The sequence below is a fragment of the Phragmites australis genome, chromosome 18, assembly GCF_958298935.1.
Source record: "Phragmites australis chromosome 18, lpPhrAust1.1, whole genome shotgun sequence".
NCBI classification, from domain to species: Eukaryota; Viridiplantae; Streptophyta; class Magnoliopsida; order Poales; family Poaceae; genus Phragmites; species Phragmites australis.
This window is the reverse complement of record NC_084938.1, coordinates 6,510,067-6,537,328: the sequence shown is the minus strand read 5'-3', so window position 1 is coordinate 6,537,328 and position 27,262 is coordinate 6,510,067. Positions and strand designations below refer to the sequence as shown.

General features: G+C 42.4%; 2 protein-coding genes across 2 annotated transcripts; both read right to left on the bottom strand.

The window, feature by feature from the left end:
- Window positions 1-4,439: 4,439 nt before the first annotated feature.
- On the bottom strand, window positions 4,440-6,758 carry LOC133899507 (xyloglucan endotransglucosylase protein 7-like). The gene is made up of 3 exons (XM_062340495.1): window positions 6,480-6,758; window positions 6,190-6,389; window positions 4,440-4,827 (listed from the first exon to the last, which is right to left on the bottom strand). Exons 1-3 carry the CDS (start codon window positions 6,756-6,758, stop codon window positions 4,440-4,442), a joined length of 867 nt encoding a protein of 288 aa, XP_062196479.1.
- A 9,739-nt stretch (window positions 6,759-16,497) lies between these two features.
- LOC133899373 (xyloglucan endotransglucosylase protein 7-like) lies at window positions 16,498-17,798 on the bottom strand. Its single transcript, XM_062340364.1, has 3 exons — window positions 17,461-17,798; window positions 17,171-17,370; window positions 16,498-16,964 (listed from the first exon to the last, which is right to left on the bottom strand). The coding sequence occupies exons 1-3, from the start codon at window positions 17,737-17,739 to the stop codon at window positions 16,574-16,576; spliced, it is 870 nt and encodes a 289-aa protein (XP_062196348.1). The 5' UTR covers window positions 17,740-17,798; the 3' UTR covers window positions 16,498-16,573.
- Between the last annotated feature and the right edge of the window lie 9,464 nt (window positions 17,799-27,262).

Here is a 27,262-nt window from a genome sequence, read left to right as displayed (position 1 = left end):
TATTTTTTCTTAATGCTACCAGCAAGTTCTATTTATTTGCTTCCAACATTCTATTTTTACAGGGTTAATAGGACACTCTCATTACACATCAGTTTCTTGTTAGCATTAATTTTTCCAGCGCTTGAGACAGTGGGCATACGAGTGTGAAAGCAAAATATATGGGGATGTGTTGTTAAATCATGCTAATAACACCACTCCCCCCTTGATGCTAATATTTGTTTCATATATAATTATTTTTCCTGTATTTTCTGTAAAAACTTTGCCTATGTTGTACCAATATAGCCGATTCCAAGCCAGGGTTAAGGAGGAGAGTTATGATAGACTTGGCGAGCCAACGTAAAAAACCCACCCACTTTTATGGAGATAAAAAAATCCTTTGGGGGCATAACCCTCTTAGCGACGCGCCATATCTAAACCTGAGTGTAGTGTTAAATGGGTAAGGGTCTAGCCGTCACCCCTTTGGTAACACGTTGTATCTTGATCTGGATACGGTGATAAGTGGGTAAGGATCGGGTCGTTGCATCCTTAGTGGCGCGCTACATCAACGCCTGGGTATAGTAAAAATGAACAAGGGTCTTCGTATTTGTCTCGATGGCTACGAATGGTAAGGAAGCTAGCTGAGCAAAGTATGACCCGTTTAGGTAGTTGGAACGTGGGGTCTCTAACATGTAAGTTGCGAGAGCTAGTTGATACATCAGTTAGGAGACATGTAAATATTCTATATGTCCAGGAAACTAAATGGAAGGAACAAAAGGTGAAGGAGGCGGATAACTTTGCCTTCAAGCTATGGTACACGGGGACCGCGAGTAGAAATAGAGTTGGCATCTTGATCGACAAGAGCCTCAAGAATAGAGTGGTGGACGTCGGGAGGCACGGAGATAGGATTATCCTTGTTAAGTTGGTTGTTGGGGATTTGGTTTTGAATGTTATTAGAACGTATGCCCCTTAAGTAGGTCACAATGAAAGCTTCAAGAATCAATTCTTGGAAGACCTGGATGACATGATTAGTATTATGCCTATTCGCAAGAAGCTCTTCATAGGAGGAGACTTTGATGACCATGTAGGTACATCTAATGTAGGGTTTGAGGGGGTGTACGGGGGCTTTTGGTGTGGCGGTAGGAACCAAGAGGGAGAAGATGTTTCATATGCTTACACCTTGACAGGTGTGCGGATAACATAGAGAAGTACAAAATGGCAAAAAAGATTGCAAAACTAACTGTGAGCAAAGCAAGGGGTCAGGCTTATGAGGATCTTTATCAGTAGTTGGGCATCAAGGGAGGAGCAAATGACATCTATAAGATGGCTACGATCCGTGAAAGGAAGATGAGGGACATCAACCAAATCAAATGCATCAAGGATGGGATCGATCAGATTCTGGTGAGAGATGATGAGATCAAGACTCGATGGCGAGAGTACTTCGATGAACTATTCAACGGGGAGAATGAGAGCTCTACCATTGAGCTGGACAAATCTTTTAATGATACCAACAAACATTTTATACGGAGGATTCATGAAGCTGAGGTCAAGGAAGCTTTAAAAAGGATAAAAGGAGGCAAGGCGATAGGGCCTGATAGTATCCCCATTGAGGTGTGGAGATGTCTTGGAGACATAGTGATAGTATGGCTAACAAAACTCTTCAACCTAATTTTTAGGGTCAAAAGATGCTTGAAGAATGGAGGAGAAGTATATTAGTGTCAATCTTCAAGAATAAGGGATATATTCAAACATGTACTAATTATCGTGGAATTAAGTTGATGAGCCATACAATGAAGCTATGGAAGAGAGTTACTGAGCATCGCCTAAAAAAATGACGGCATTACTAAAAACCAATTTGGTTTCATGCCTAGGAGGTCGACCATGGAAACAATTTTCTTCGTAAGGCAACTTATGAAAAGATATAGGGAACAAAAGAAGGATCTGAACATGATATTCATTGACTTGGAGAAGGCTTACGACAAAATACTGAGAAATATCATATGGTGGACCTTAAAGAAACACAAAGTCCCAACAAAGTATATTACCCTAATCAAGGATATGTACAATAATGTTATGACAAGTGTTCAGACAAGTGAAGGTGTCATCGATGACTTTCTGCTTAAAATAAGACTACATCAAGGGTCAGCTTTGAGCCTTTATTTATTTACTTTGGTTATGGAGGAGGTCACAAGGGACATTCAGGGAGATATCCCTTGGTGTATGCTCTTTGCTGATGATGTGGTGTTAGTTGACGAGAGTATGATAGGGGTTAATAGGAAATTAGAACTATGGAGATATACTTTAGAATCGAAAGGCTTTAGACTTAGTAGGACCAAAACTGAGTATATGAAGTGCGATTTCGGTGATACTAGGTATGATGGAGAATGTGTTAGTCTCGGTGGAGAGGTGGTTGCCAAGAAGGACACCTTTCGATATTTGGGATTGATGCTAAAGAGGGATGACGTCGTATGTTGGCCAACTAAAATGCAATATGTCCAATAGTTAAGTGTAGTAGAGATACGTATATTACGATGGATTTATAGCTATACAACAAATGATCGGATCCAAAATAATGATATACGTGATATGATAGAGGTAGCGCCAATTGAAGAAAAGATTGTCCAACATCAGTTGAGATAGTTTGGACATATCCAACGGAGGCCTCTAAAGTCACATGTGCATAGTAGGATACTGAGGCGCATTAATAATATGAAGAGAGGCAGGGGTCGACTTAATCTAATATGAGAGAAGTCTGTAAAGAGAGATTTGAAGGAATGAAATATCCCCAAAGAACCATCCACGGATAGAAGCAGATGAAAGTTAGTAATCCATGTATCAGAATCATAACTTATGCATCAATCTCCTTATACTGTTATTAGTTTTATTTTTTACTATTACTAGTACTTTTATTATTATTGTTGTTTTCTCATCATCTTTTTAGTTAGATCTTATAGGTTTTATCTTTAGCCTACCTCAATTTGCTTAGGACAAATGCTTTGTTGATGTTCTTGTATTTCCTGTAAACAGTGCAATGCTGTGTTATGCTATATACAGTGAAAGCCCAGAAGCTAATTTTTTTCTTCTCTTTGGAATCAGCTCATCAGTAAGCAGTAAAGAATACAGCTGATGGTTATGTTAGCAGTAAAGAAAACACCTGCAGAACTGGGGGCTTGAAGGTTATTCTTCTTCTTAATTTTTTTTTTAAAGAATGAGGCAGCAGGCAGCTGATGTTAATACTCAAGCACAAAATTTAGTGACATGAATGCAATGCACTTGACTTTTCTGCACTCTTTCCATTGGAAGTGTTGCATACTTGAATCTATTGATTTCGACTGCCATTCTTTTCCAATCAATGAACTGTCCATCTTTACAGAGACAGCTCTAAGCTCGCTTCAAGTTCATTATTTGCCCTTCTTTATGTTTCTTGACTATAAGGCTATGACGCATTTGATACATTCTCAATTGAAATTCTTTGTTTAGCATTTGGATTCACAGGAGATAAAGGAAAATTATTGCTTAACAATTTTAACACTTCCTTCTGCATTATTACATAATGCAATGTTGTTTCCTTTTTGCATTTTTTTTTCAGATTTTGGTGGGGTACCAATAAATGTGCGTAAAATATATCTTACAGAATATAATGAGATTAGAACACTTAGATAGGCTCTAACATAGAGGTGTATGAATTTTTACCAAACTACTTTTTAAATCCAGGTCTCCAACTTATTTCCAGGGATGGAGCTGGAGGGTTAGAAATTGGCCCAGCATGATTTAACTATTACGAGAAACAACTTTTGTTGTCAGAGAACTTATCTTAAGGCAAGCTCATGAATAACTGCTCACTAGAGTTGGAGCTGTCCTAAATATTATCACAACCAACTTGATGTTATGCTTTCATTATTGCTGCAACTGTTATTGTCTATCTTTCATTATTGCAGTGACCTCGATTTATGTTTTGAAAGCTTGGACGCGGAGCTGTTTATGGTGCTACATCTGAGCAACGAAAGGGGATCGTGCATCATTTTTCTTGGTCAACCTTACTGCTGAGGGTAAGTAGTGAATAAAAAATCTGAGTGACATTAATCGTGTTTAACTTCACATTCCTTTCTTTCATGAAAGTATCTTTCTACGTTGTAACATATCTTGGTTCCAAAATATGAATCGACAAGCATACATGTAAAGTTTAAATGGATCGCCTGGCTTTTACCTGGCACTGTTTGCAATTCTTTTGTTGGATCGTTATAGATCTAACTCATTGCATCATGTTATGCTCTTGTTTTGAGCATTTTCAGCGAAGTACGTTTGATATATGCTAAAAAAACACATGAGTGTATCAGATTTGAATTTTCTCCCCGGAAATGCAATGAACCAAAATCATTTCTTATTATGATCATATCCGTAAAGAAAGGATAAAAATCCTTCAATACTCCTCTCACCTTTTCTATATGCTAGTTTAACAACTTCTACTCTGAGCCACACTCTGGGGGGTACCCATTACGGAACCTTCTTGAGTCTGTGCAGTAGTCATAAATCTTGTGCTGATCATCCACATCCTTCAGTTTCTTCTCCCCCTCCTCATCCAACACCTGTTTGAACCAGCTGCTGTCCCCAGAACTTTGGCCGCAAACCCAGGCTTTCCTGTTTGGGACGCAAGCGTTGGCACTGTAGTTCCGGAAGAATGCTGTGAACGGCGCCTGGGACCAGTCGGTCTTTATGCGTCCGCCCTGCGTCGCCCAGTCATCTGCGTTCCAGATGCTGGCGTACAACCTCATGGGCTGAAAGAGTGGGAAGGGAGTATCATCCCTCATCTGATTCTTCATCCGCCGGATTGGTGTGCCATTGACAAGTATTCTGTAGCCCAACAACAGCCGAATTGATTTAGGCTAACATTTTGAAGTAATTACATTGAACAAGTTGCCTGTCCTGATGCGGCGAATTTTTTTTCAGAATTGCTTGCCACACAGCACAGCAGTGCTGAAATCAGGGTTTTAAAATGCGATGGTTACCGCTCGAAAATCGTGGTTACTGACCTTATCGCTCCACTACGGTTTCAAAATACGAAAGGTTTTCGAATTTGAATTTAAAAAATTCAAAATAATAATAATAATAAATAAATAAATAATCCTAAAAAACTAGAGACAATTCTAAGGATGTGAAAAAAAATTCAAAAATAATATTGTTTGTATCATATCCTATAGGTAGTAAGTTTGAAAAAAAAGTTAAAGCATGCAGCTCATTTATTAACTCATGTTAAAGAAAAACTTAACATACAAACACATATTTTTCTTGTGTAGAGCGTATCTTAAGAGTATCTTTAAAATTAGTTTCACTTCATTTATAATTTTATTAATTTCTTCGTAATTTTTACAAAGTTCACAAGCATAAAGTGAATATGTTAAGAAACAACACTGTAATTAACCTTTTCATATCTACCATTATTTTTCATACATAAAGCATAGTATAAGTAAATTAATAAAGGTGGTTTCACTAATTTTAGAGATGTGATAGGTTAGTTATGAATTAATCTAGTTGCAATATATTTACATAATCCTGCATGTTACAATAACTAATTCATGAGTTCATGTATTTTAAAAGATATAGGATAATGTAAGAAGACTAAAAAAATTGGCTTCATGATTTTTGGAATAGCAAAGAGTAAACTATGCATTTAACTTGGTTTAGCAAATACATTTTCTCACAGAAAATATTTAACTTTTTACGAGTATAAATACTTTTATCATGTAGATCATGTTACAAGAAAACTAACAAAATTTGTTTCACTTGATTTGAAGCTCAGATAAATTAGTTATTGATTTTGCAAGGTTGAATTTTTGGGATTGAACTTCACTGAAATTCGAGAACACTGCTCGATAAATCTCTAAAACCGAGCAGTTACTGATAAAACCGAGCGGTTACCGACAATGCGGAAAATGTGCTTGATAAATCGGCGAAACCGCTCGGTAACCGATGCAAACCGAGCGGTTACCGTTCGGTCGATTCAGTCCAAATTTTCGCCGAATTTCAAATTTGATCAAGCGAATTTTTAGCGAATTCTCGCCGGATTTTGAGTTGTTATCACGATAACCGCGATTTTTCGATTACCGTCGGGTCTTGATTTTCGTGCCCCAAACGCTTTTGTAAACCCTGGCCGAAATGAGTATTGTAGCGCTGCATTGGAACTAAAAATATTAGCAAGATAAGAGGGGAGCTTACAGGATCATCTGCGGGTTCCAGATGATGGAGTATGTATTGAAGTCTTCAGTGGGATCAAACCAAAGACGGTACTGCTTTTCTCGGCCACCTTTCCCTCTGGCATAGATGTTAGTGTGCAGAGTGTATGGTTCACCAGTGGTGTTCCCCAAGAACTCGAGGTCGATCTCGTCATGGGTTTGCCATTGCCCTTCGGTTATCATCTATTCCCAGGGTGACACAACAGAATAGTTAGGCTAAGGATCCATGAGTGACGACCTGAATGATGATATTTTCATTTCTTTGTTACTTACATATATAGTGGTGACAGTCCCAGCTGAGTCCTTGGGGACGAGCTTGATGCCAATGTCGAACCTCCCAAAGAGGTACTGGCTCTTTGAGCGGAATGCAGAACTTGTCCAGTAGTCCAGGGACAGTGACATGATTTGTTGGCCGCTGCTATCGTAGAACACCTGTGTGTTGCCCCACATCTTCTCAATGCTGTCGTTCATGTTGCTGATTGCTGGGGAGACGGCTAGGATGAGATAGAAAACCGCTATGTAGGCTAGGCAGCACGCCCTAGTCTGCTTCATGGCTTTTGGTGGTGTTTAGTGAGTGGCACACTGTGAATGTGATGTGTTCGAACATTGAAAAGATGTAGACTTATATAGACTGTGTGAAGGGAGACCAGGGTGTCCAGGTCTAAGCAAGATCTAGCATAGCGTTGCAGATTCTCGGAAGATTAATAAACTGGACATCAGTGGCTGGCTTCTGAAGAAGCGGGCATAAAATTTGATAAAAGTGCCTGCAATCAAAGCTTGATCAGAAGAACCTGCAATCAAAGCTGGAGCAGGAGAGCCGCCCCACGGTGGTTTCTGCCAAACTAAGCTGGGCCTCTAGCAAGTTGAGGTGTTTATGGTATGAGGGTTTTAATCACCTTGTGGTGCAGTTCTTATGGGTGATATTACTAAATCCACTCAAATATCATATGTACTCAGCTGTAAGGCGTGAAAGATGAAGTTTTGTCCAATCCTTAAGTGTGCTTCTATGCTCTTGAAAGTAAACTTCTTGTACACTAAAGATCCTAAAGCACCTGTTGTCCTGATAATTTGTTCATGATTAGCCCTTGTAAATCTTACCGAATTTGTGCAGTTATTAGTAAATTTGACTTTTCCTCTGAAGGACGGCTGTGTTCTTATATTGTACAGAATGAGGTTTCTTACAGCTAAGTAGCATGAGCAATTTTGTATAGTTGACTGGTTGGTGGTTCCTTAAAGAATGAATATTCCCCAGGTTCAGAAAACAATTTACTAATGCAAGTGTGCTCAGCAAATGAATCAAATGATCTGTAAGTCAAACAAGTAAGTCACCCATAGATCACATGGCCTTGTATGCTGAAGTTCGTAAATGGAAATTTTACATTTACAAGTTCATGATTGTGTTTGCGCACTGCAATTTTTTTTTTTTACATGAGAACTCTGGCTCCTAAAACTTGCAGTGAACAGCCTGAGCATTTCATGGCATATGCACAAGTTTGTGCACCAGTAAAATTATTTGAGCTCGGATTAATTCTGAGGGCAACTTAGCTAGATTTGCTTTACATTTCAGAACATTGATATTTGGGTCCAAACTGGAGTCTGGACACTATCAGCATACAGAACTGTCCCTTTTATTTCGGGGAGGACATACAGTAAATCTAAACAAACTTATAGTATTATTTGCCTTTCTTGTTTATTGTATTATCTGTCCTGTAGAGCATCTTTTGTCTATGGCCTCTTTTTTTGGTACTGTATCCAAATTGTTGTTTTATCGTTCCAATGAATGCAGTTCTGCTGTCCTTATTTGCAGTGCAGGTGGCTAGTGGAACTTATATTCCTCAACCCTCCTCCAACTGTTTATAGTGGTGAGGCTTGATCAGTTAAATGGGAGGTATATGACGTTGAAGTTACACTGACTTGTCGGTGAGTAATCATACTACTTAAGAAATTTTTATATATGTTTTCCATAATTCATATTTTCACATGCATAAATTTAAAAGATCGTAACTCTCCAGTTTCATTTGTGCATTACTAACTTGAACAAATCCTTGACTTTGTATAAAATCGTTGAATGGAAGTGAAGCTGTTATCTGAATTTCTAACTTTGTGTTTAAGTAGATGGCTGTGACACTGGCACAACTCTGTATGTATCATAAGCTGTAATATTTGAGACACGTAACAATAGTGTACTACTTCTTTCTGATCTAATTAGTAGTTCCCGTGTTTTATCTTTCTAGAATGTCTGGATAGACATAGAGACTGCTTCGGTTTAATGCTTTTGTGACTTGCATTAACACTCTTTAATCTTTATTTTTGGCTTCTCAAATTTCTAGGGAAATGGCATGGGTTGGAGGATTGGGAATGCAGAAACCCGACAATATTAGGTGAGCCTGCAGTGAAAATTTGTTGTGTAAAAAAATCAGGGAAAGAGCAGGACATGCAACTTATGGAGGACTGAACAACATTAGACAACTATCAGGTGAGTAGTAAAGATGAAATTGTAATTTACTCACCCTGTTTAACCACTATTCCAGTATTCCACCCGTCAGCTCTAGGTTTCAGTGGGCAAAATTTCTAAGGTATTGTGCTCACCAAGAACAGTAAAATGGTCGAGGTATTGGACCAAGGAGGAGAGGATCTGGTGGGAACACATACCGCCATTCTACGCTTAATGTGTCCTGCCCTATTCCCCATCATATGTTTTCTATGGAAGAGTGCCCAACGAGTTTGACAATTCTCTGGCTCAGGGGAAGGCAATAGGCACAGTGGTGTGCAGGTCAGTCAGTGCAGCCAAGCAGAGGTGAGGCACAGCTGCCCTTGGAGTCGGTGCAATGGTGTAAGTGGAGAAGATCAGAAGAGGCGTGGCACAGGATGCGAAGCAAGTTTTGAGCTCTTTTTTTTTTTAAAAAAAGAAAAAGAATTATTTTTGAGAGGATCTCAGAATGATGATGCAGATCAGATGTTTGGGGTGAAGGTAAAGAAAGCCATTCTGCACTCCCTTGTTTATAATAATACTGTCCATTATATATTGCCTGGAAAGAAGTTTCTTCCTTTTTTATCCTATTGCCCTGTATAATGGTAATGCAATGCAATGTGAAAGGAGATTTTCTGAACCTATGGGCATCTGCCCACCTTCACATATTACATCATGTACTATAAAAAATGTTGCGAAAATATGCATACTCTACTTCATGTTTACTACATGCCTACCCAATTTCAGTATCAAATTCATCTGGATTTTAGAGAAACATAAAGGCAATAGGGCACACGTATATTTTTTAAACCAAGGGCAAGAGCTCTGATATTCATTTCAGAAAGAAGAGAATACACCATCCCCAATGGGGATAAACCATAAAGGAGATACAAAACACTGAAACATACCCTGGTAGCACACACCGATGGAAAGATCACGTAAACACCTCACCTGGGAGGCACACATATATTATAGGAATAAGTCCAGTTTTGACCCCTCAACTATTGCGTTTATCCGATTTTGACTCTTAACTATGAAACTGGGTAACTCTCACCCCCAACTGTCAAAACCGGCTCAATTTCTATCCCGAGCCTGTTTGAGGTGGTATTCGTGTGATGTGGCGGCTATTTTGCCATGTTGGCAGCCACATCACATAGTTTCTATTGACATGTTAGCCCACTCAACAAAAGAAAAATAAATTAAAACAAATGATAGGTCCCACCTGTAAGACCCAATCCTCTCTTATTCATCCTCCCCTTTCTCTCTCCTCTTGCTTCCCTCCTCTCCCTGTAGTCGACGATGCAGATCAAGCCGTCACTGCCGCTCTCAACCAACCAATCAAGCCGTCGCCACCTACGCCACTCTCCATCAACACGTCTTGCACTAGTGTAGACGTGTTGGCCTCAAGTTCCATGGCGCTGCCTTCGTTATCTCCATGGTCGACTGAGAGTCACCGTAATCATCCATTGCATGGCGTGCCCTTCAACTTACGCGTCATGCACCATGTCGAGGACTTCGCGAGCTCGACCTCGACCGGTTGGGGTCCGAGTTGTGAGCTCCGCATCATCGGCTTGAGGAAGCTACGTCTGACCTCTTGCTGCCTCTACGCGTGGAGCCGCGCCAGCTGGAAGACAACCGCCGCCAATGACCTTCAACTCATCGCATGACAAGGGGTGGTGGGCGCTGCTATCAAGGAGATTCCGTCGCCATGGGGGCAGCAGCCATGGTGGGATCTGCTTCATTGATATCGCAATACCGCCAATGGGTTTCTCAAGGATGGCAAGGCGCAAGGCTAGAAACTCATTTTCGGTGGTGGGGAACTCAAGCTTAGCGCGGGAAACTCGATCTGAGCGGCGAGGACCTCAAGCTCTGTGCGGGAACTCCATCTGTGCAACTGGATCTCAAGCTCGGCACTGGAACCTCTATCTGGGCAGTGAGGACCTCGAGCTTGATGGTAGGAAGCTTGATTCTGGCGTTCCTTTGCTAGCTGAGTCGACTCCTAGCTAACCGTCCCAGGTTCTTGAACTTGATTTAGCATTTCCTTGCCGGATCCATCTAGCACAAGTTTCAGGGAGAGAGAGCTTGAAGAGAAAAGGGAAGAGATAGAGGTTGAAGACGAGGAGGAAGAAAGGAAAGAAAGAGGAGAGAATGATAGGTGGGCCCGAGCCACGTCATAAACTAGTTGGCAAAAAAACTGCCAACTTGGAGAGATATGCCAGTGTGGATTCGAAAATTGCTGCCACATCGACCAAAAATAGCTTTTGATGAGGTCAGGATAGAAATTGAACCGGTTCTGACAGTTGGGGGTGAGAGTTACCCAATTTCATAGTTGAGGGATCAAAACTGGACTTATTCCTATATTATATTCACTATTTACATCCACCGTTTGTCTCTTTGGGTTCTCTACAGTACAGATCTTTTTCAACTTGAAAGTTTGCAGCTGTGGATGGCACTACATTTAGTATAGCTATGATATATTTCGGATTTTTTAAACAGTGCAGTTGGCCTTTTTCTGCAATGGTGTGCAGTTGGCCATATGGTCATCTCAACATTTTCAATGCACTCGTTGTTTTTTTGTGCTGCTTATTTACATTTTGGTAGCAGTTAGCATCCAAAAAGTTAGGATTTTTTTTTGAACGGTCCTGTGATCAAATTACAGCAACAATAAATAAGAGCTAACTTCAAGTAGCTAGAATTGTTATTAAATAACCTTTCAGCTTCAACTTATTTTCTAGAGTGAGAACTGGAGCTCTGGAACTTGGCAAAGCAGAGTCTTGTATAAATAATCATATCCAACTTTTGTTTCCGAAATACATTTCTTGTGAGACTCCTACCGATGATTTGTTGGTTATATGCTCTTTAAACTTGAAACTTGTTCTGCTATGCCCACTCTCTACACTGAAAAAAATGGTAGTATTTGTTTTAAGTCGTGTCCTGTTAATTGTACTGATAACGAAATATGATAAGAGAGAATACTGACGAGGTGCTAGTAACGAAATATGATCAGAGAGAATACTGACGAGGTGCTAGTATTTATTCTGGCTACTATCTTATCTGTAGAAACCTATCTTTTTCTGAATATAGTGTGGTATGTTGCACTTTTCAAGCTGACTGTAATACCCGAAAACTGTGGATTTCAGTTGTGACCACGGGACGTGAGGAGTACGTGTTTTAACATTTTGAACTGTTGCTCAGATAGACGATCGAAGACTGTGAATGCGTAGATCTCATCAAGGCGATTCCGTTTTGTTGTATAACATCGTGTTTGAGCACTCGATGAGTCTGTGGTGAGCCCAATAAATCTAGATTGTTGGATAAATTAAAAAAAACTAGGTGGGATTGGCCCCCTGCACTCGCCTCCGCCCGAATCGCCCACCTCTAGCCCTAGCCAGCTCCGGGCCGCCGCCGCTGCCACCCCAAGCTACCTGGCCGATGTCGCCTCCGGCTCCGGTCACCGCTGCCACCTCCTGTTGTCTCGGCCTCGCCACCATGAGGGAGGGGGAGCAGGGGGGCATGGGGGGAGGCGTGGGGGGCTATGGGGAGGGGCTAGTCAGCCAGGAAGGGGAAAAGAAATAAGAAAGAGAAAGAGAAAAAAAGAAGGAAGAAGAATGAAGAAAGAAGAGGAAGAAGGGAGGAAGAGGCCTTTCGCGAGTTTACCGGTTTTCTTTGCCGGTTTGTGGATCTACTCCAAAGGTGACTCCCTCGTAGTCCTTAGATGCTTGTAGAATTTTGAAATTGGTCGTCCACGTCGTCGTTGAGTGCGTTGTTGGTCCGGTTAGGGAGTAGCGTGTCAATTTAATTTGAGGCCTAATCGGTGCCGGTTTCGCTTGTATGGTTAAAATATAAGTTGTAGTTCTTGTTGTAAGCTTTTCTTTGGCGTTAGCGTTTTTCCTTTTGGGTAAGCGGTTTAGGTGTCTTTGGCTAATCGGTGTTGTTGTTTGCCAAGGACTAGCCCGTGCGTTGTGTCTTGTTCTTCGGTCTTCGATCGAGCTAGAGAAGGTTCTTGCTCAACGTCTAGCGTTCTAGTTAGTAGATGTCTTTCTGTAGGTGGTCGGGATTATGGGGTTTTGGGCATAGAAGCTTGCACCTTCTTTTGTTTTGTTGTTGTGGCGTCTTGCTGCTAATGGTGTGTTTGTTCAGGTGGTACCGCTTTAGATCGTAGCTAGTGCCCGCCTTCATCGCCAATGAAGTGAATGTTGCAGACCACGCTTTCACCTGTTATTTGTTTGCCATCATTCTTTTAATTGCAATGCATACATCTAACCTAATAAACTGATTATGAGCTTGTTTCCCTTTTATTCACCTTTCCGTAGTTTACTCGATTCTTGATTTATGAAGTGCAGTAAGTGTGATATGTTAATTGCAGTTGTTTATTACTACATTATGCAATTCTTGAAGTCTTAAGCATATCCTTTTAAGTTATGTTGTTGGTTATGCATAAAGCATGTTATACATATGCATCTCATATATTGGAAGTCATATCACCATCTTCTGACCGTGATCGTATCGGTACAATACTGTATGTTACCCGAGAAAGGGCACGGTGCACACCTTACATTACCCGATGGAGGATAAGGGTGATAAAGAGTATGTCATGTGTATACATATGCATTCATGTGAAGTTCTTTAATTTGATCGCATCAATGTCTTCTTTAATTTGGCTTATATATGATGCAGTTGTGAAGGATCATGCTAGAGGACGTTAAAATGATTGATGTTGCCATTGGACTTGCTTAGCCATATTTTTTTCTTGATGTTGGTAGTCTGTTCTGTTTTTTAGTTTCTATTCAAAGATGATTGCTTAATCAATTATAGCTAAATAGCTCGTTAAAGCAAATTTGCTTGTTGAGATTTTGAATCTCACCCTTGCTTTCTTTTTAGGTACTTTTGAGGTGATGACACATATGTGGGATGGGTAGCTGCATGTCGCTTGCACTCGCTTGTTATGTTGTTAGATGACGACGCTTTACCCTATGATGTATATTTTGGCCCGTGGTGACTTGGATGTATGATTGAAGCACGTTCCTTCGTTGCTAGGATGTATATAATGCTACTGTGATGTTCGATAAACTTTTATCTGTCTTAATGTGTGTTTGCTACCAGTTATACCTCTATTTTCAAGGAGAAGTGCTGCCAGAAGTTTCCTTTGAGCTTTGGTAGTTCTGTAGTTTGGTCTGAGTGATATTCCGGACTTATAGTGGTCCCAATGTGTTACACTGACTAAGATCATGCCGGTGCTACATTTAAGCACTGAAAAGAAGGGGTGCAGATTGCCTATTCCTTGTCGACCTTACCAGTTACCACTGAAGGTACGTATGTAGCCAAGCAAAAAATTCTTATGACACTAAGGCAGCAAATTTGACTTCACATTCCTGCAACCAAAGTGTCATGCACTGTATCTTAGTCCTGCATGCATTTTCTTGAAATGATTTCTGTGAGCTGGTTAGCACTGAACTGAATTATCTGCGAATACATCAAGTTATAAGGTGTTTGGTTTGAAAGACTACTTAAAAAAATAAGCACTGAGGGGGAGGATATCCTCTGAGATTTCATGAAGAAGATGCCGAGCCTCGAATCCGAGGTGACTCAGTAAAATCGCGTTTGATTGATCGTTAGTATCGTGAGAGGCTTGACGGTTTGCAAATACAAAAATAAACAACATACGCTAGCGTATTTACAAAAATAGACAATATATCGGCGTATTTGTAAATCTAGCATCTGTATTCGGCACCTTAAAATCCGAAAACTCAATTTCGGTATCTCAAACTCTAAAAATACGTCAGACCCACTAATTTTGGCAACTAAAGTACCGAATACGACACTATTCACCGTATTCGACACCTCAAATACCGAAAACACGCTATATTCGGCAACTGAGGTGCCGAAAGCCGGCTTGCCGTGCACACTCGAGAGAAGCTAGCAAGCTACAGTAGAACGCAGAAAGTAGCTAAAAATTCATGTTTTTTATTTAACTCACGATTTTATTTGGGAGTATAAAAATAGTCTAAAAATTCTAAACATTTTCATGAACAAAATAGAGGTCACTAGCAATCCGTTTTAATTGGTTTGATCCAAAAAGCATGAGCCAATATTTAATTAAAATTCTCTAAATAAGCTAACTTTTATAAATTCTAGCAATTTTTAATGCCTCAAATAAATTCTCAAAAATCTAGAAAATATCACTAATATTCTTCTAATGTGATGTACTAATTTATAAAAATATTTCAAACCCTATGTTATTTGGTGAAAAAATAAGTTCCTTTATAATGATCCATTTATATGCATTCTTATCATTTAATATGATATTCTCTTTTTAATTCAATTTGAATAAAAATAAATGCATACATTCTCTTTTAATTCATTTCATATGATATTCTCTTTTGTGGAGGATGACCGCCCTTGTTGTCATGGCTGGAGTGGTGTGAAGATATACGGCTGAGGAGATGAAAAGCATGACAAGGCAAGAGTATGTTGCGCACTTGCGAAGGTGTTTCGATCTACCGAGGAGTGACAAGGTTTGGTTGGAAATATTTTGCTTCCTTAGTGCAGACAACAAAGGTGTATGAAAAAACAATTTCAATATGTTCATGTTGACTGCATTACATGAGAAGAATATTAGCACATCTCATCGTCAAATGTGCTAGGTGAGCTTGAAATGATAAAAGAGAATATCATATGAAATGAATTAAAAGAGAATGTATGCGTTTATTTTTATTTAAATTGAATTAAAAAGAGAATATCATATGAAATGATAAGAATGCATATAAATGAGGATGTCAAACACAGGAGATATTAGCACATCTCATCGTCAAATGTGCTGGCTGAGCTTGAAATAATAAAATATTAGTACATGAAATGAAATGAATTAAAAAGAGAATGTCACATGAAATGAATTAAAAGAGAATATGACATGAAATGATAAGAATGCATATAAATGGATCATTATAAAGGAACTTATTTTTTCACCAAATAACATAGGGTTCGAAATATTTTTATAAATTAGTACATCACATTAGAAGAATATTAGTGATTTTTTCTAGATTTTTGAGAATTTATTTAAGGCATTAAAAATTACTAGAATTTATAAAAGTTCGCTTATTTAGAGAATTTTAATTAAATATTGGCTCATGCTTTTTGGATCAAACCAATTAAAACGGATTGCTAGTGACCTCTATTTTGTTCCTGAAAACGTTTAGAATTTTTAGACTATTTTTATACTCCCAAATAAAATCGTGAGTTAAATAAAAAACATGAATTTTTAACTACTTTCTGCGTTCTACTGTAGCTTGCTAGCTTCTCTCGAGTGGTATTTGGATGTAAAATACGATGAACAGTATCGTATTCGGTACTTCAGTTGCCGAAATTAGTGGACCCGACATATTTTCGGAGTTTGAGGTACCGAAATTGAGTTTTTGGATTTTAAGTGCCGAATACAGGTGCTAGATTTATAAATACGCTGATATGTTGTCTATTTTCGCAAATACGCTAACTTATGTTGTTTATTTTTGTATTTTAGCCTTTGCAAGACTACTTCAACATAGCACTGGCTAGTTTATGGATCGTTCCGTGATTTTGGTGGAACGATCCCATTTCTCACATACTAGCCTTGTGCTAATGTAGGATGTGAGGCGGTGGACCATCCCATTCCTCAAACCACAGTACCACACTACTAGCTTTTACATATTTAGCTCACTGCATCATTGCACCACATTTGATATATGCCGTTATGCACATCCAACATATGGATTTACATGATATGCTTTTATCGGTTCATTTTATTTTTAATAAACGCAGCGGACAAAACATTAATTATGCTGTTCATCTTGAAAAGAATGCACTGAATTACTGAATCATCCAATACACCTCTCACCCTTTCTATCTGCTAGTTGAATCACCTCTATTCTGCCATACACTCAGCAGGGAACCCATTTTTGAACCTCTTTCTGTCAGTGCAATAATCATAGATCTTGTACTTAGAATCCACCTCCCGCAGTTGCTGTTTCCGTGTCTCGTCCAGCTCCTGGTTGAGCCAACCTCTGGGGCTAGTTGAACCCTCGCCACAAATCGAGGAGCTCTGGTAGGAGGTGCAGGATGTGGCCCTGTAGTTCCTGAAGTATGCGGTGAATGGTGCTTGTGACCAGTCAGTCTTGACCCGCCCACCCTGCGTTGCCCAGTCGTCGGCATTCCAGATGGTGGCGTACATCCTCATTGGCTGATAGAATGGGTATGGGACACCATACATCAACTTATTCTTGATCTGCCGGAGCAGCTTGTTATCGACAAGGATTCTGCATTTCACCAGCAAGGGCATATGATATAAGCTTTAGTGCTTGCAAGTAAGTAGGTTGAGCAATATCTCATCCTGGTATGGCAGTTCCTTTCCAAAATTCTTTACTATGTACCACTGAATAATATGGCACTGCCAAACTGCGCCTTTACTGGCAACGTACTATTTATGAACTTAAATTTTAGCTAAGATAGCAGGGGAGCTTACAAGGTCCAATCTCTGTTCCAGATGATGGTGTAGGTGTGGTAATCTTGAGTGGGATCAAACCAAAGCCGGTACTGCTTCTCTCTGCCACCTTTACCTCTGGCATACATGTTAGTATGCAGGGTGTAAGGCTGCCCGCTGCTGTTCCCCAAGAACTCGAGGTCGATCTCGTCATGGGTCTGCCACTGCCCCTCTGTTATCATCTATTCTCAAATCGCGACATAAAATGTTGGTTAGTCTGAAGGATCCAGGAGCGGCATGAACATTAATCAGCTCGGTTCTTGGTCACTTACATAGAGTGTGGTCACCGTGCCGGCTGAGTTCCCGGGGACGAGCTTGATATCCATGTCGACCCTGCTGAAGCGGTAGGCGTTCTTCGACCGGATTGCGGAGGAGGTGTAGCGGTCGAGAGTCATCGCGATGGCCTGTTGGCCAGTGCTGTCGGTGACCCACTTTGAGCTGCCCCACATTATGTCAATGTTGTCTGCCATGTTGCCGGCGACATGGGAGACTGCCAGGATGAGGTAGAAAGCCGCTAGGGAGGCTAGGAGCTGAGCCCTAGCCTGCCCCATGGCTGCTTGGTGTTGTTGAGTGGGCACAATGCGAGTGTACTGTGCTCCAAATGGTGTGAACTTATATAGAGAGATGGGCAGTGGATATTAGGGAGTTCAAGTCTAATCAAGATCTAACCTAGTAGCGACTTCGATTCTCCAAAGATCTAAGAAATTATAGAGAACCATCTAGCTGTTGAGTTAGTGGATATAAAAAACTTGATAAAATTGGCTTCAATTAAAGCTTGAGCGGTGAAAGAGTTGACTATGTTATAAGGCTCTATCACAGCAGTAATCTTTGAGCAGCCCCATGGTGCCTTCTGACAGATACAGTTGATTCTTCTGCAAGTTGAAGACTTGAGATTTCTGGGGGGAATCAGTAAGTGTCAGTCCGTTTATTTTGGGAATAGTGTTTTAGCCTCCTTGGCCATTGCGGTTTCATCTTGCTGATAAAATTACTGTGTTTTATTCTATTATTAATTAGGTATAAATTGATATCGCTTGTTCCTCTGAAATATGTGGCATAGATGATGTTGTGCAACAATAAGATATTGTTATAAATGAATCTTCGAAAGGAGTATCAAAAGCTTGTTTGGTCGATTAGGCTGCTTGATCTAATGATAGAATGACACTCCCCATATTATAAATCTATTTACTAATGCGAGTGAGGTGGTGACCTGTTCTTCTGTAGGCAAATAGAGATCCGCAAGTAACAAAAAGGATCACTTGGCCATTCACAAAGTTCCACCCGAGAACTCGCTCCTCCTAGTTTCTGATAACTTTTGTTCGTGTGTTTAGTGCTGTTCTTTTCACGAGATTGTCTGAAGCTCCTAGCTTGCACTGAACAATGCAAATTCATGACATTCTTTCAGCGTGTTCTCATGCATCTATTCTTTGGGATGCTCAAATATATCCTTGAACTAAATCTGGAGTTTTCACTCTCGTAAGTGTAAAATTGTTTCTTTGTGTAGTTCTTCTCGCAGGAGCATTGCGTGGTTACTGCATCAACATAATTCTTCTGCTTTCTTTTTTTCATGTGTTCGAGGGCGCTAAGGATTCTTTACCCTCCATTAATAAATAATGGTGGGATTTGAAACCTGTTTAAAGTGAGAGAATTTTACAGCAGCATCCATTTTTACAGATATACCACTGAAGTTATTAAAGCGGCAGTGTTATGGACCTCTGGGTGAGTGATCATATTGATCCTGCCATTTTCCGTCCAGTTTTACTCTGACAAAACTACATATATCTCTCTGCAACTTATTTACGGATCAAGCATTCATTCGTACCATCTGCTGTAACTTGCCAGTACATATCTTTTGCTTGGTACGAGTACCGATTCGTACAGGTCTTGGGTTGACTACGTACCATCAATTGGTTCGTAGTATTTTAACTGCGTGTCTGTGTAGAAGACCGTGAAGCATGCAGGCTGGTACTGCAGGTCACATGGGCCGTAATTTTTCGATGTACGTATGTCTAGTCTAACCCCTGATTAATGTCCACATTTCTTTATGCATGAGATCCCATCGATCGACGCGGTCGTGATTTAGATCAGTGTAACATTGTTTAGACTTTGCAAATGAGAGGTGTTGAGTTGTTTACGAGGGACGCGGATCATCTGACTTATTCTACGTGAGTAAGTCAGAGGATCCGTATTCAAGATAGAAATGAATTGTGTTGCACCGGCGGTTTGCTAGGAGAGCATAGCATCGCATGTGTACTGCGTCTGGGCTCTATTTTTCTCTTCCTTTTTCTGTAGTCTTGGTATTGATTTTCAAACTCTCTGACTTGAGAATCGGTTCCTCTGACTTTGCTAAGCGAAGTTAGATGTGAACAGTATCATGACTTTACCCTGCTATGTTCCGTTGGGTTGGAACTGAACCGTCCAGATTTAGCGCTACAACACTCTCACAAATAACTGTTCTCGGTACTGTTTGTCTCTGACTTGACTTAGCAATGTCAAAGGAGCCGGTTCCTGACTTTGGATGCTTTGTAGGGAAGGTACTTCCGCTCAGCAGGCGAAACTGGAACGGAAACTGCGGATCAGAAGTTACCAATGTCAGTGTGTACCGTAACTTGCTGGCTGTGTTTCTGACTATGAAACTCTATTGATCCTAGGCAGCAGTGTGCAACTTCTGATTTGGAATTTGGACGTTGGATGGGGCTGCTAGCTGCTACTATATGCCTGTCATGTTTTAGCTGCTCGGAAGTGTCAGTTTTGGCTTGGCCATGTAGCAAGCACGTTGGCATCAGTGCAGAAATCTGGCCGTGCAAATTCTTGGCAGCACGGAAGAATACAGGAAGCGACCTGCTTGCTTCACTGGAAGATGAAATGTCAACGTGTCTTGTGATTGTACGATCGAAAGGCAAGTTTGCTTTGGAATACATTTTCATTGAGAACGGGATGGCCCCTGTTCTCATAGTTTCCTTTTGACCTCACTGATTTATATGACGAGGGTGAACTTTCGTGGGGCAGTCAAAACAATGAATTCAGAATCCGGGAATCGACAATGTTGTTAAACACCTATCTGCTGATAAAGCTCCATGCTAGGATGGATTTAATCGGATTATCCTAAAAAAATGCTGGAATATCATTAAGGAAGATTACTATGAGTTATGCAAACAGTTCTTTGAAGTAAATATATCACTTCAGTCTACTAGTTTCTAAGATCTCTCCTGTGAGGATTAATGATTTTGGGCAATTCTGACCTTGTTGCGAAGCCGCAAAAACTAGAAAATCTTATCATGTTCCAAATAGCTATACTATAGCTTTTTTGGGACTCTGTCGCAAAGCTGTGAAAACGGCAATTTAAAACCTTGATTTTGCGTCATATCATTACCAAATTCTTCCTAGAAGTTGATGAGAAAGATTTTAGGTTTCGGCTAATCGACGGATGCCAAAGTCATTAAGTTTTGGTTAAAAAAAGATTGGTTCGAATTCATCAAAACAAGCACAATAGAAGACTGTTTTGCATGCATGCTTGCAAGAAATCAGGGCCGGAGTGGAGATAGTATTTCTGAAACTGGATTTTCGAAAAGCTTTCAGTTTGCTTGAGCATGAGACACTATTAATGAAAACGAGACATAAAGGTTTGGCTATTCGTGTATCTGTAGATTGGTGAAATACGATTCAGATAACGTGACCCTATCACTTTTGGCATTTTCAATGGTAGGTGAACTGCCATTTTTCTTTGAAAAAAATTGTAAAAACCCAGTTATGCGACAGGGGTTCTCATTTACCTAATTACAAGAACTTTCAGTTCAATCCTATACCTGCAAATTTAAAGTATTTTTAGATACCCCTTAGATCCATATGTCGCTTTGACTATCACATGTGTGCACCATATAGCCGTGGATCCTGCTGCGTGGCCTCCATTGGCTTGTCCAGCGTGGCGGGCGTGCGGATTAGCTTATCTCCGTAGCTTTCACTGCTCTGCTCCACTGTATCACTCCCCTCCCAACTCCCGAGCTCGTCGCCCTAGCACCGCTTTGCCTAGCACTCCTCTGCCCAACGACGATCATCTGCCCAGCATAGAGGGCCTGATCGCACTGATTGGGTTAGCACAGGTTGATCACGCTGATCATCGTGAGAGATATGGAGATGAACCAATCCGCCCGTCCACCACGCTGGACGAGCCAACGGAGGCCATATAGCAGGATCCACAGCCATGTGGCGCACAGGTGTGACGGTTAAAGCGATATATGGATCAAAGGGGTATGTAAAAATACTTTAAATTTGTAGGTATAAGACTGAACTAAAAGTTTTTTTGAGTGGGTAAATGAAAACCTCCTATCATATAAGTGGGTTTTTGCAATTTTTCCTTTTTCTTTATACATGAGATCAAAACGATCAATGCAGTCGTGGTTTTGAGAGCAGCTGTGAGGACCGTGGAGGCGATGTGTGGATGATCTTGTGACTTGGTGTCATGAGAATGCCAATTGTGATGTGATGAAATATTGGATTTTGTAATGAAACTGGTAAAAGCAAAGTGTTTAGCATAATGACGATACGATGGTGTTCATGTGTTGCTATGATATTATGTGGATTGATGCGAGTCAAGTTTGGAGAAACTTATACTCAGAATTGGTTGTTGTTTCTGTTCATGTGCAGGTGTGTCCTGAGAGCAAATATGGTCGGTGACTGGGAGCGACACTAGGTTCAGGTTGCAACTGAGGTCAATGTGGTTAGAAGGTTACGCTGGACGTTCAGGGCTAGGGAACGGTGCATGTGAAGATGTTTTTGAAACGAACCGATAGTAGAGCTGCCTGTTGTATTAAATAGGGGAAGAGAAGTTTACAGAACCCTTAGAACAAGGGAAACGAGCAAAAAAACCAGCCGAAGAGAGCCGGTCTGAAAAGGCAAAAAGATCTATTCCCCTGAAAAGAGGTGACCTAAGCACCGTGCTCCCGCAGCTGTCCAGAAGTCTGCCTCCTCTCTGATCCTCTGGGCTAAGGCCTAAGTGGATTGCTCGATCTTCCTGAAAATCTGTCTGTTGCACTCTTTCCAAATTTCCCAATAGCAAAGACCACCCATTATAGTTCACAAGTCTTTTTTCCAAGGAATTGATAGCTTTCAGATGCTGGGTTACTTGGATTTGACGAAACAATGTATTGTTTTACAAAGTTCCCCAAGTTATTTATCTTGCTAATATTCAGCTGGTAAAGGGAAGGGCCCCAAAGAAAATGAAGGATGGCATTCCGGCTTGGCTGCGGTATTTTTACTAGTTCTTGGCATATTCTAAAGGAATGAGTCTATTTGAACCCCTTAACCATTGTAGTTGTCTAAAAATCGCTCTTGATTATAAAGCTACACAAACCGACTATTGGAGCAAGAGTTCGTCTTGTCTTAGCAAGTATGGCGAGAGTTTCTTCTAAGGAGGAGACTCAAGCTTAGAGACGAAATTTGAGAGGAAGGAACACCATGAATGTATTGATTGTAAAGATATGGACTGAGCTAGGGGAGTATCATAGGAAAACTTTGTGATTATGCTCCTCCGTGCTGTGTTGAGCATGTCCTCTGCTCAGACGGTCATGACCCCTTATTTATCGGGTTGGGCGTAGCTTAGCGTGCAAATTACCGCTATGTGCAAAATATCCAAAATAAGGCCGAGTTACATGCATTCATCCTGAATAGCTACTTTTTACTCTACATAGGAGATAGATATCTACAATGGTAATTGTTGGGGGTGCCTGTACCTAGAGGGGTGAACCGGTCGCCAATTGAGGCATGGCGCCGTGATGTCAGGGATGTCGGGATAACCTCCATTGTGCTGGGGTGTCGGGATGGTGCCCACTGGCCTAGTTAATTAATGCCGGTCACTTCCTTGCAGGCAAAGAATGACCGGTGTTCCTCCTGGTAGATATTTCTTGGGGCCTGATGGCCTACCCCATAGCCTTCGGGAAACCTGTCCGAGCCTCGGAGACGAGGGCTCCGGGGGGAGGCGTGGCTCCGGGAGATGGAGGCTTCGGGAGGCATGGCTTTGGGATATTGGGGCTTCGGGAGGCATGGCTCCAGAGATAGTTACTCTGCCTAGAAGTTAGAAAGCAGCCTTCGAGATGCGTGGGCCCATGGGCATGAGCCAACGAAGCCATGGGGCCATTGGGGGTCCTTAACAACGACCCCCAACAGTAGCCCCTTGCGAGGGCGGTGAGCGGAGCGGTTGGGCCCGTGATTCTTCGGAGCAGGGCCTCGGGCGGTCCCTGGATTGTTGTCGATGACTCTTGATCCCTAATATAGCTTGGCTTGCCTGGGAAGAGTCGGCCCACGTGATCTGAATGGTCCGTCCGATGACGCTGGTGACAAGGGGCATTGAATGCACCCTGTGAGAAGGGCATGACTACGCCTTGTTAGGCGGACGTGGGACGTGTGGCATCCTGTGGTTAGGGGGTCACGGGGAGCGGTTCTGCTTCCCTATGATCGTGGCCTATTAAGACAAGGGATAGGGTATACGCTCATTTTTCTAGAGCGTGGGGGGGGGAATCTCTCCCTTACCTTTATAAGCGGAGGGATTTCCCTGAGTGGCCTTTTGGCTCGCGCCGTGTTCTCGTGTGCCCTTGGCCTCCATCTGTCCTTGCTTTGCGTGTGTGTCTATCGATTGCTGCTCTTCTTTCTTCTCCACCGTCTAGCACCTTTCACCGTCTTCCCGTGCTCCGTATGGCTGGCTCGAGTGCCCCAGGTGGAGTAGGAACTTAGACGATGAGCGAAACCGCCTGTGCGGCCGCGGCGAGGGGCCCTTAGGTGGCGTCGGGTCACTCGTTGTTCATGGGGCCGCTGCCTGGGGTGGAGCTCCGCCACGTCAGCAGGAGTCATCCCCAGCAGACCACCGTGTTGGGGGTGTCTGCCATCGATGATGAGGAACTTGACCGGATGGTCAGGGAGGGGGAGATTCCCTCCAGAGCCATCGTTCGACCTCCGCTGGACGAGGAGGTCCCAGAGCCTCTAGCCCATGAAGTCGTGGTGTTTGAGGCTTTATTTGAAGCGGTCCTGGGCTTTCTGTCGGCGTCGCTGCTCGAGGAGGTGCTCCGCCACTACTATGTGGAGCTTTCGCAGCTCCATGCCAACGCCATCGCCCACCTGGCCACCTTCGAGTGGGCCATGCGGGCAAAGGGGTGCGAAGGGAGGGCGGATTTCTTCGCGGCCCTCCACTTCACCAGTTGTCAGCCGAAGATGGTCAAGGGTGAGGGGATGAAGAGGCCCCTTAGCTTCAACAACGTTAATTTCCAGATACGGCCGTAGTACCGCGATGCCTTCCCGACGAAGGCTATTAACTGTCGGTGGTATACCGGCTGGTTGCAGTGGTGATTGTACTATAATGTTGGCCTTGTGTCCCCCCTTCGCTCCTCCAACCGAGATATTGCGTATGTCCCAGAGCCAGAGACGGGGATCATGGACGACCAGTTCGCTTCGCGGTTGGCCCTTCTCCGGAGGGTGGCTGAAAGGATGAGCATGCGTGATCTCGTGGAGGAGTTCACCATGTTGTGTATTTGGCCCCTTCAGATGGGCTGGGATTGCGCCTTTGAGCAAGGTGCAGAAGAGTGGCCAAGGGTGTACTCTGGCCCCCACGTCAGCTCTGGTGAGTCTTCTTTGTTGTCTCATTTTTTGATTCGCAGATGTGAGATGCCTTTTTTTCAGAGAGTTGTCTTCCGCTGGAGCGCGCGACGGAGATTGCCGAGGTGATCCTGGGCCCACCTACTCACACAGAGTGGGAGCGGCGGGTGACTCTAATACGAAGCTGGGAGCGGTACAACCGCGTCTGCTTTTATCTCGGGGTGGAGGCTCTGGCGTGGCAGGATCCGCTGGAGCCTAAGGCTGCCGGGAAACGAGCGCGTGCTTCTCCTACGATCCGTGCGAAGTCGCTCCGGGCCTGACGGCCTTCTGTCTCCGAAGGTTCATAGACTGGCTTGACGGCCGAACTCGACCAAAGTATGCTTGTAACCGATGAAACATTGAAAAAAGAGTTAGCATTCTTCGACCTTGAAGTTGTTCTAAGAATTTCACCCAAGAATGTGTCCTTGAAGTAAGGAGGTATCCATGATGCACGAATGTGATACCGGTAAGCTAGCAATTCATTGCCTTCCAATCTGTACTCCATAACATTTTAGTCCATTTTGACTCAAAATCCTCAGCTATTTCAGATGAATATACGCAATGGTTGACATGTTCATAAAACTCTTTGTCCTCCCTCACAAGAGAACCAACCTTGTATGGAAACTTCATAAAATGTTCCACATGCATAATCTATGTAGGTAGTAGGGAACACTTTAGCGATGGCCGCCTTCATGCTAGCATCTTCATCAGTTATGATAAGTCTGGGTGCAGACCCTCCCCCCCCCCCCCAATTGCTTTCAAGAATGTGTTGAACAACCATACATATGATTCTATTATCTCATTAAGAATCAATGCACCCCAATAATACACAACTTCCATAGTGGTTAACTCCAGTGAATGGTGTAAACTTCATGTTGTACTCGTTTGTGCCATATGTAGAATCAAAAGAGATTAGCTGTCCAAAATGTGAGTAGTTCTTCCTGCAAGTTGTATATGATGTGTACCAACTTACCCTCTTCATCAACAACCTAGTCAAAATAAAACCCTGAATTGGTGGATTTCTTTTTAGTAAGATTGTTAACAAATATATGTGCATCTCTTGTCTTTATCAAATTTGTTAAGCTACTGTGATAATTCTGCAGGTCTTTCTTCATGCATCCCACATTCTCAAAACCCCATCACTAACACGAAGATATCTATATGCTAACGAGGTTCCAATTCTTGCTTTATGGCAATCAAATAATGGCACCTTAGCTTTCTCACTTACTTTCCTTTTTGACCATAACATGTGACTGGAGGGAGGTGAGACATGTATGTGTGTATGGATAGGTTGGAACATTTCAACCATGTATCTATTCTCTATGGTACATTTTAGGGCAATCATGGCCTCACAACCACACCTACTCAGTTTTTGCACTTGCTCTATCTTCTTGTTGTCAACCAATTGGAGTGGTGCCTCAAACTTTTTCTTGTCTTCACGTTGAAATCCTCCTCTCAAGCAATAGGATCGCTCCCACGTCAATTCGCCATCCACCACTTTATGTTGTCCAATCCAAAATGAAAATCCAGCTTCATGAGCATAGTCTTTGTAAAATTTCTCAGCTGATTCTACATCAGCAAACTCCATCCCCACAACTAGCACTAAGTGATTGGGCACTTCTGGTGCACATGTTAGTCCCTACAATATAACAAATGTATTGCAATCAACAATGTGCCAAATATACAAATTACAAATGATGGAATTATAACACACCTATTACGATCAATTATGCTCATGTTAACTGAACTTACACACGGTGGAATTATATGCTTTCCTAGAGTACTACACCCATCTTCCTTGATTGAAAAACCATTTGGCGTCACCGTTGTGCTTGTCGCCACCATGCTCGTTGCTGTCCAGGTCGTCATCGCACTCGTCATCGTCAAGCCCATCGCAATTGAGCCCGTCTCCGTCCAGGCCATCTCTACCAAGCCTATAGGTGTCGTGCCCGTCGCTGTCCAAGGTGTCGCGCCTATGGCCAGCACGCATTTGGCGGCGTGCCTATGGCCGTCACACCTATGCCCATCACGCCTGTGGCCGTGATGCCTATGGCCATCGCGCCTATGCTCGTCGCGCCCGTGCCGTCGCGAGCCCATGCCCGTCACGCATGTGGCTGCCATGCCGGTGGACACAACGCCTATGCCCATTGTGCTCGTGGCCATAGCATGGGTTGCCACCACGCCTATGGCTGTCGCTCCTATGCCCGTCATCGCGCATGTGGCCATCACGCCTATGAACGTCGTGCCATCCACTGTCGTTGCCGTTGCGCATGTGGCCATCGTGCCTGTGGCCGTAACGCATGTGGCCACTGCGCCTATGACCATTGCACCCCTGCTCGTCATGCCTATGGCCGCCGCGCTAGCCTTCGTCGTCGCTGAGGCCATCGTTGCCTATCCAATTGCCATCCAATCCATCGTGGACATGGAGTCTGACAGTGTATCCATTCCACACCACAG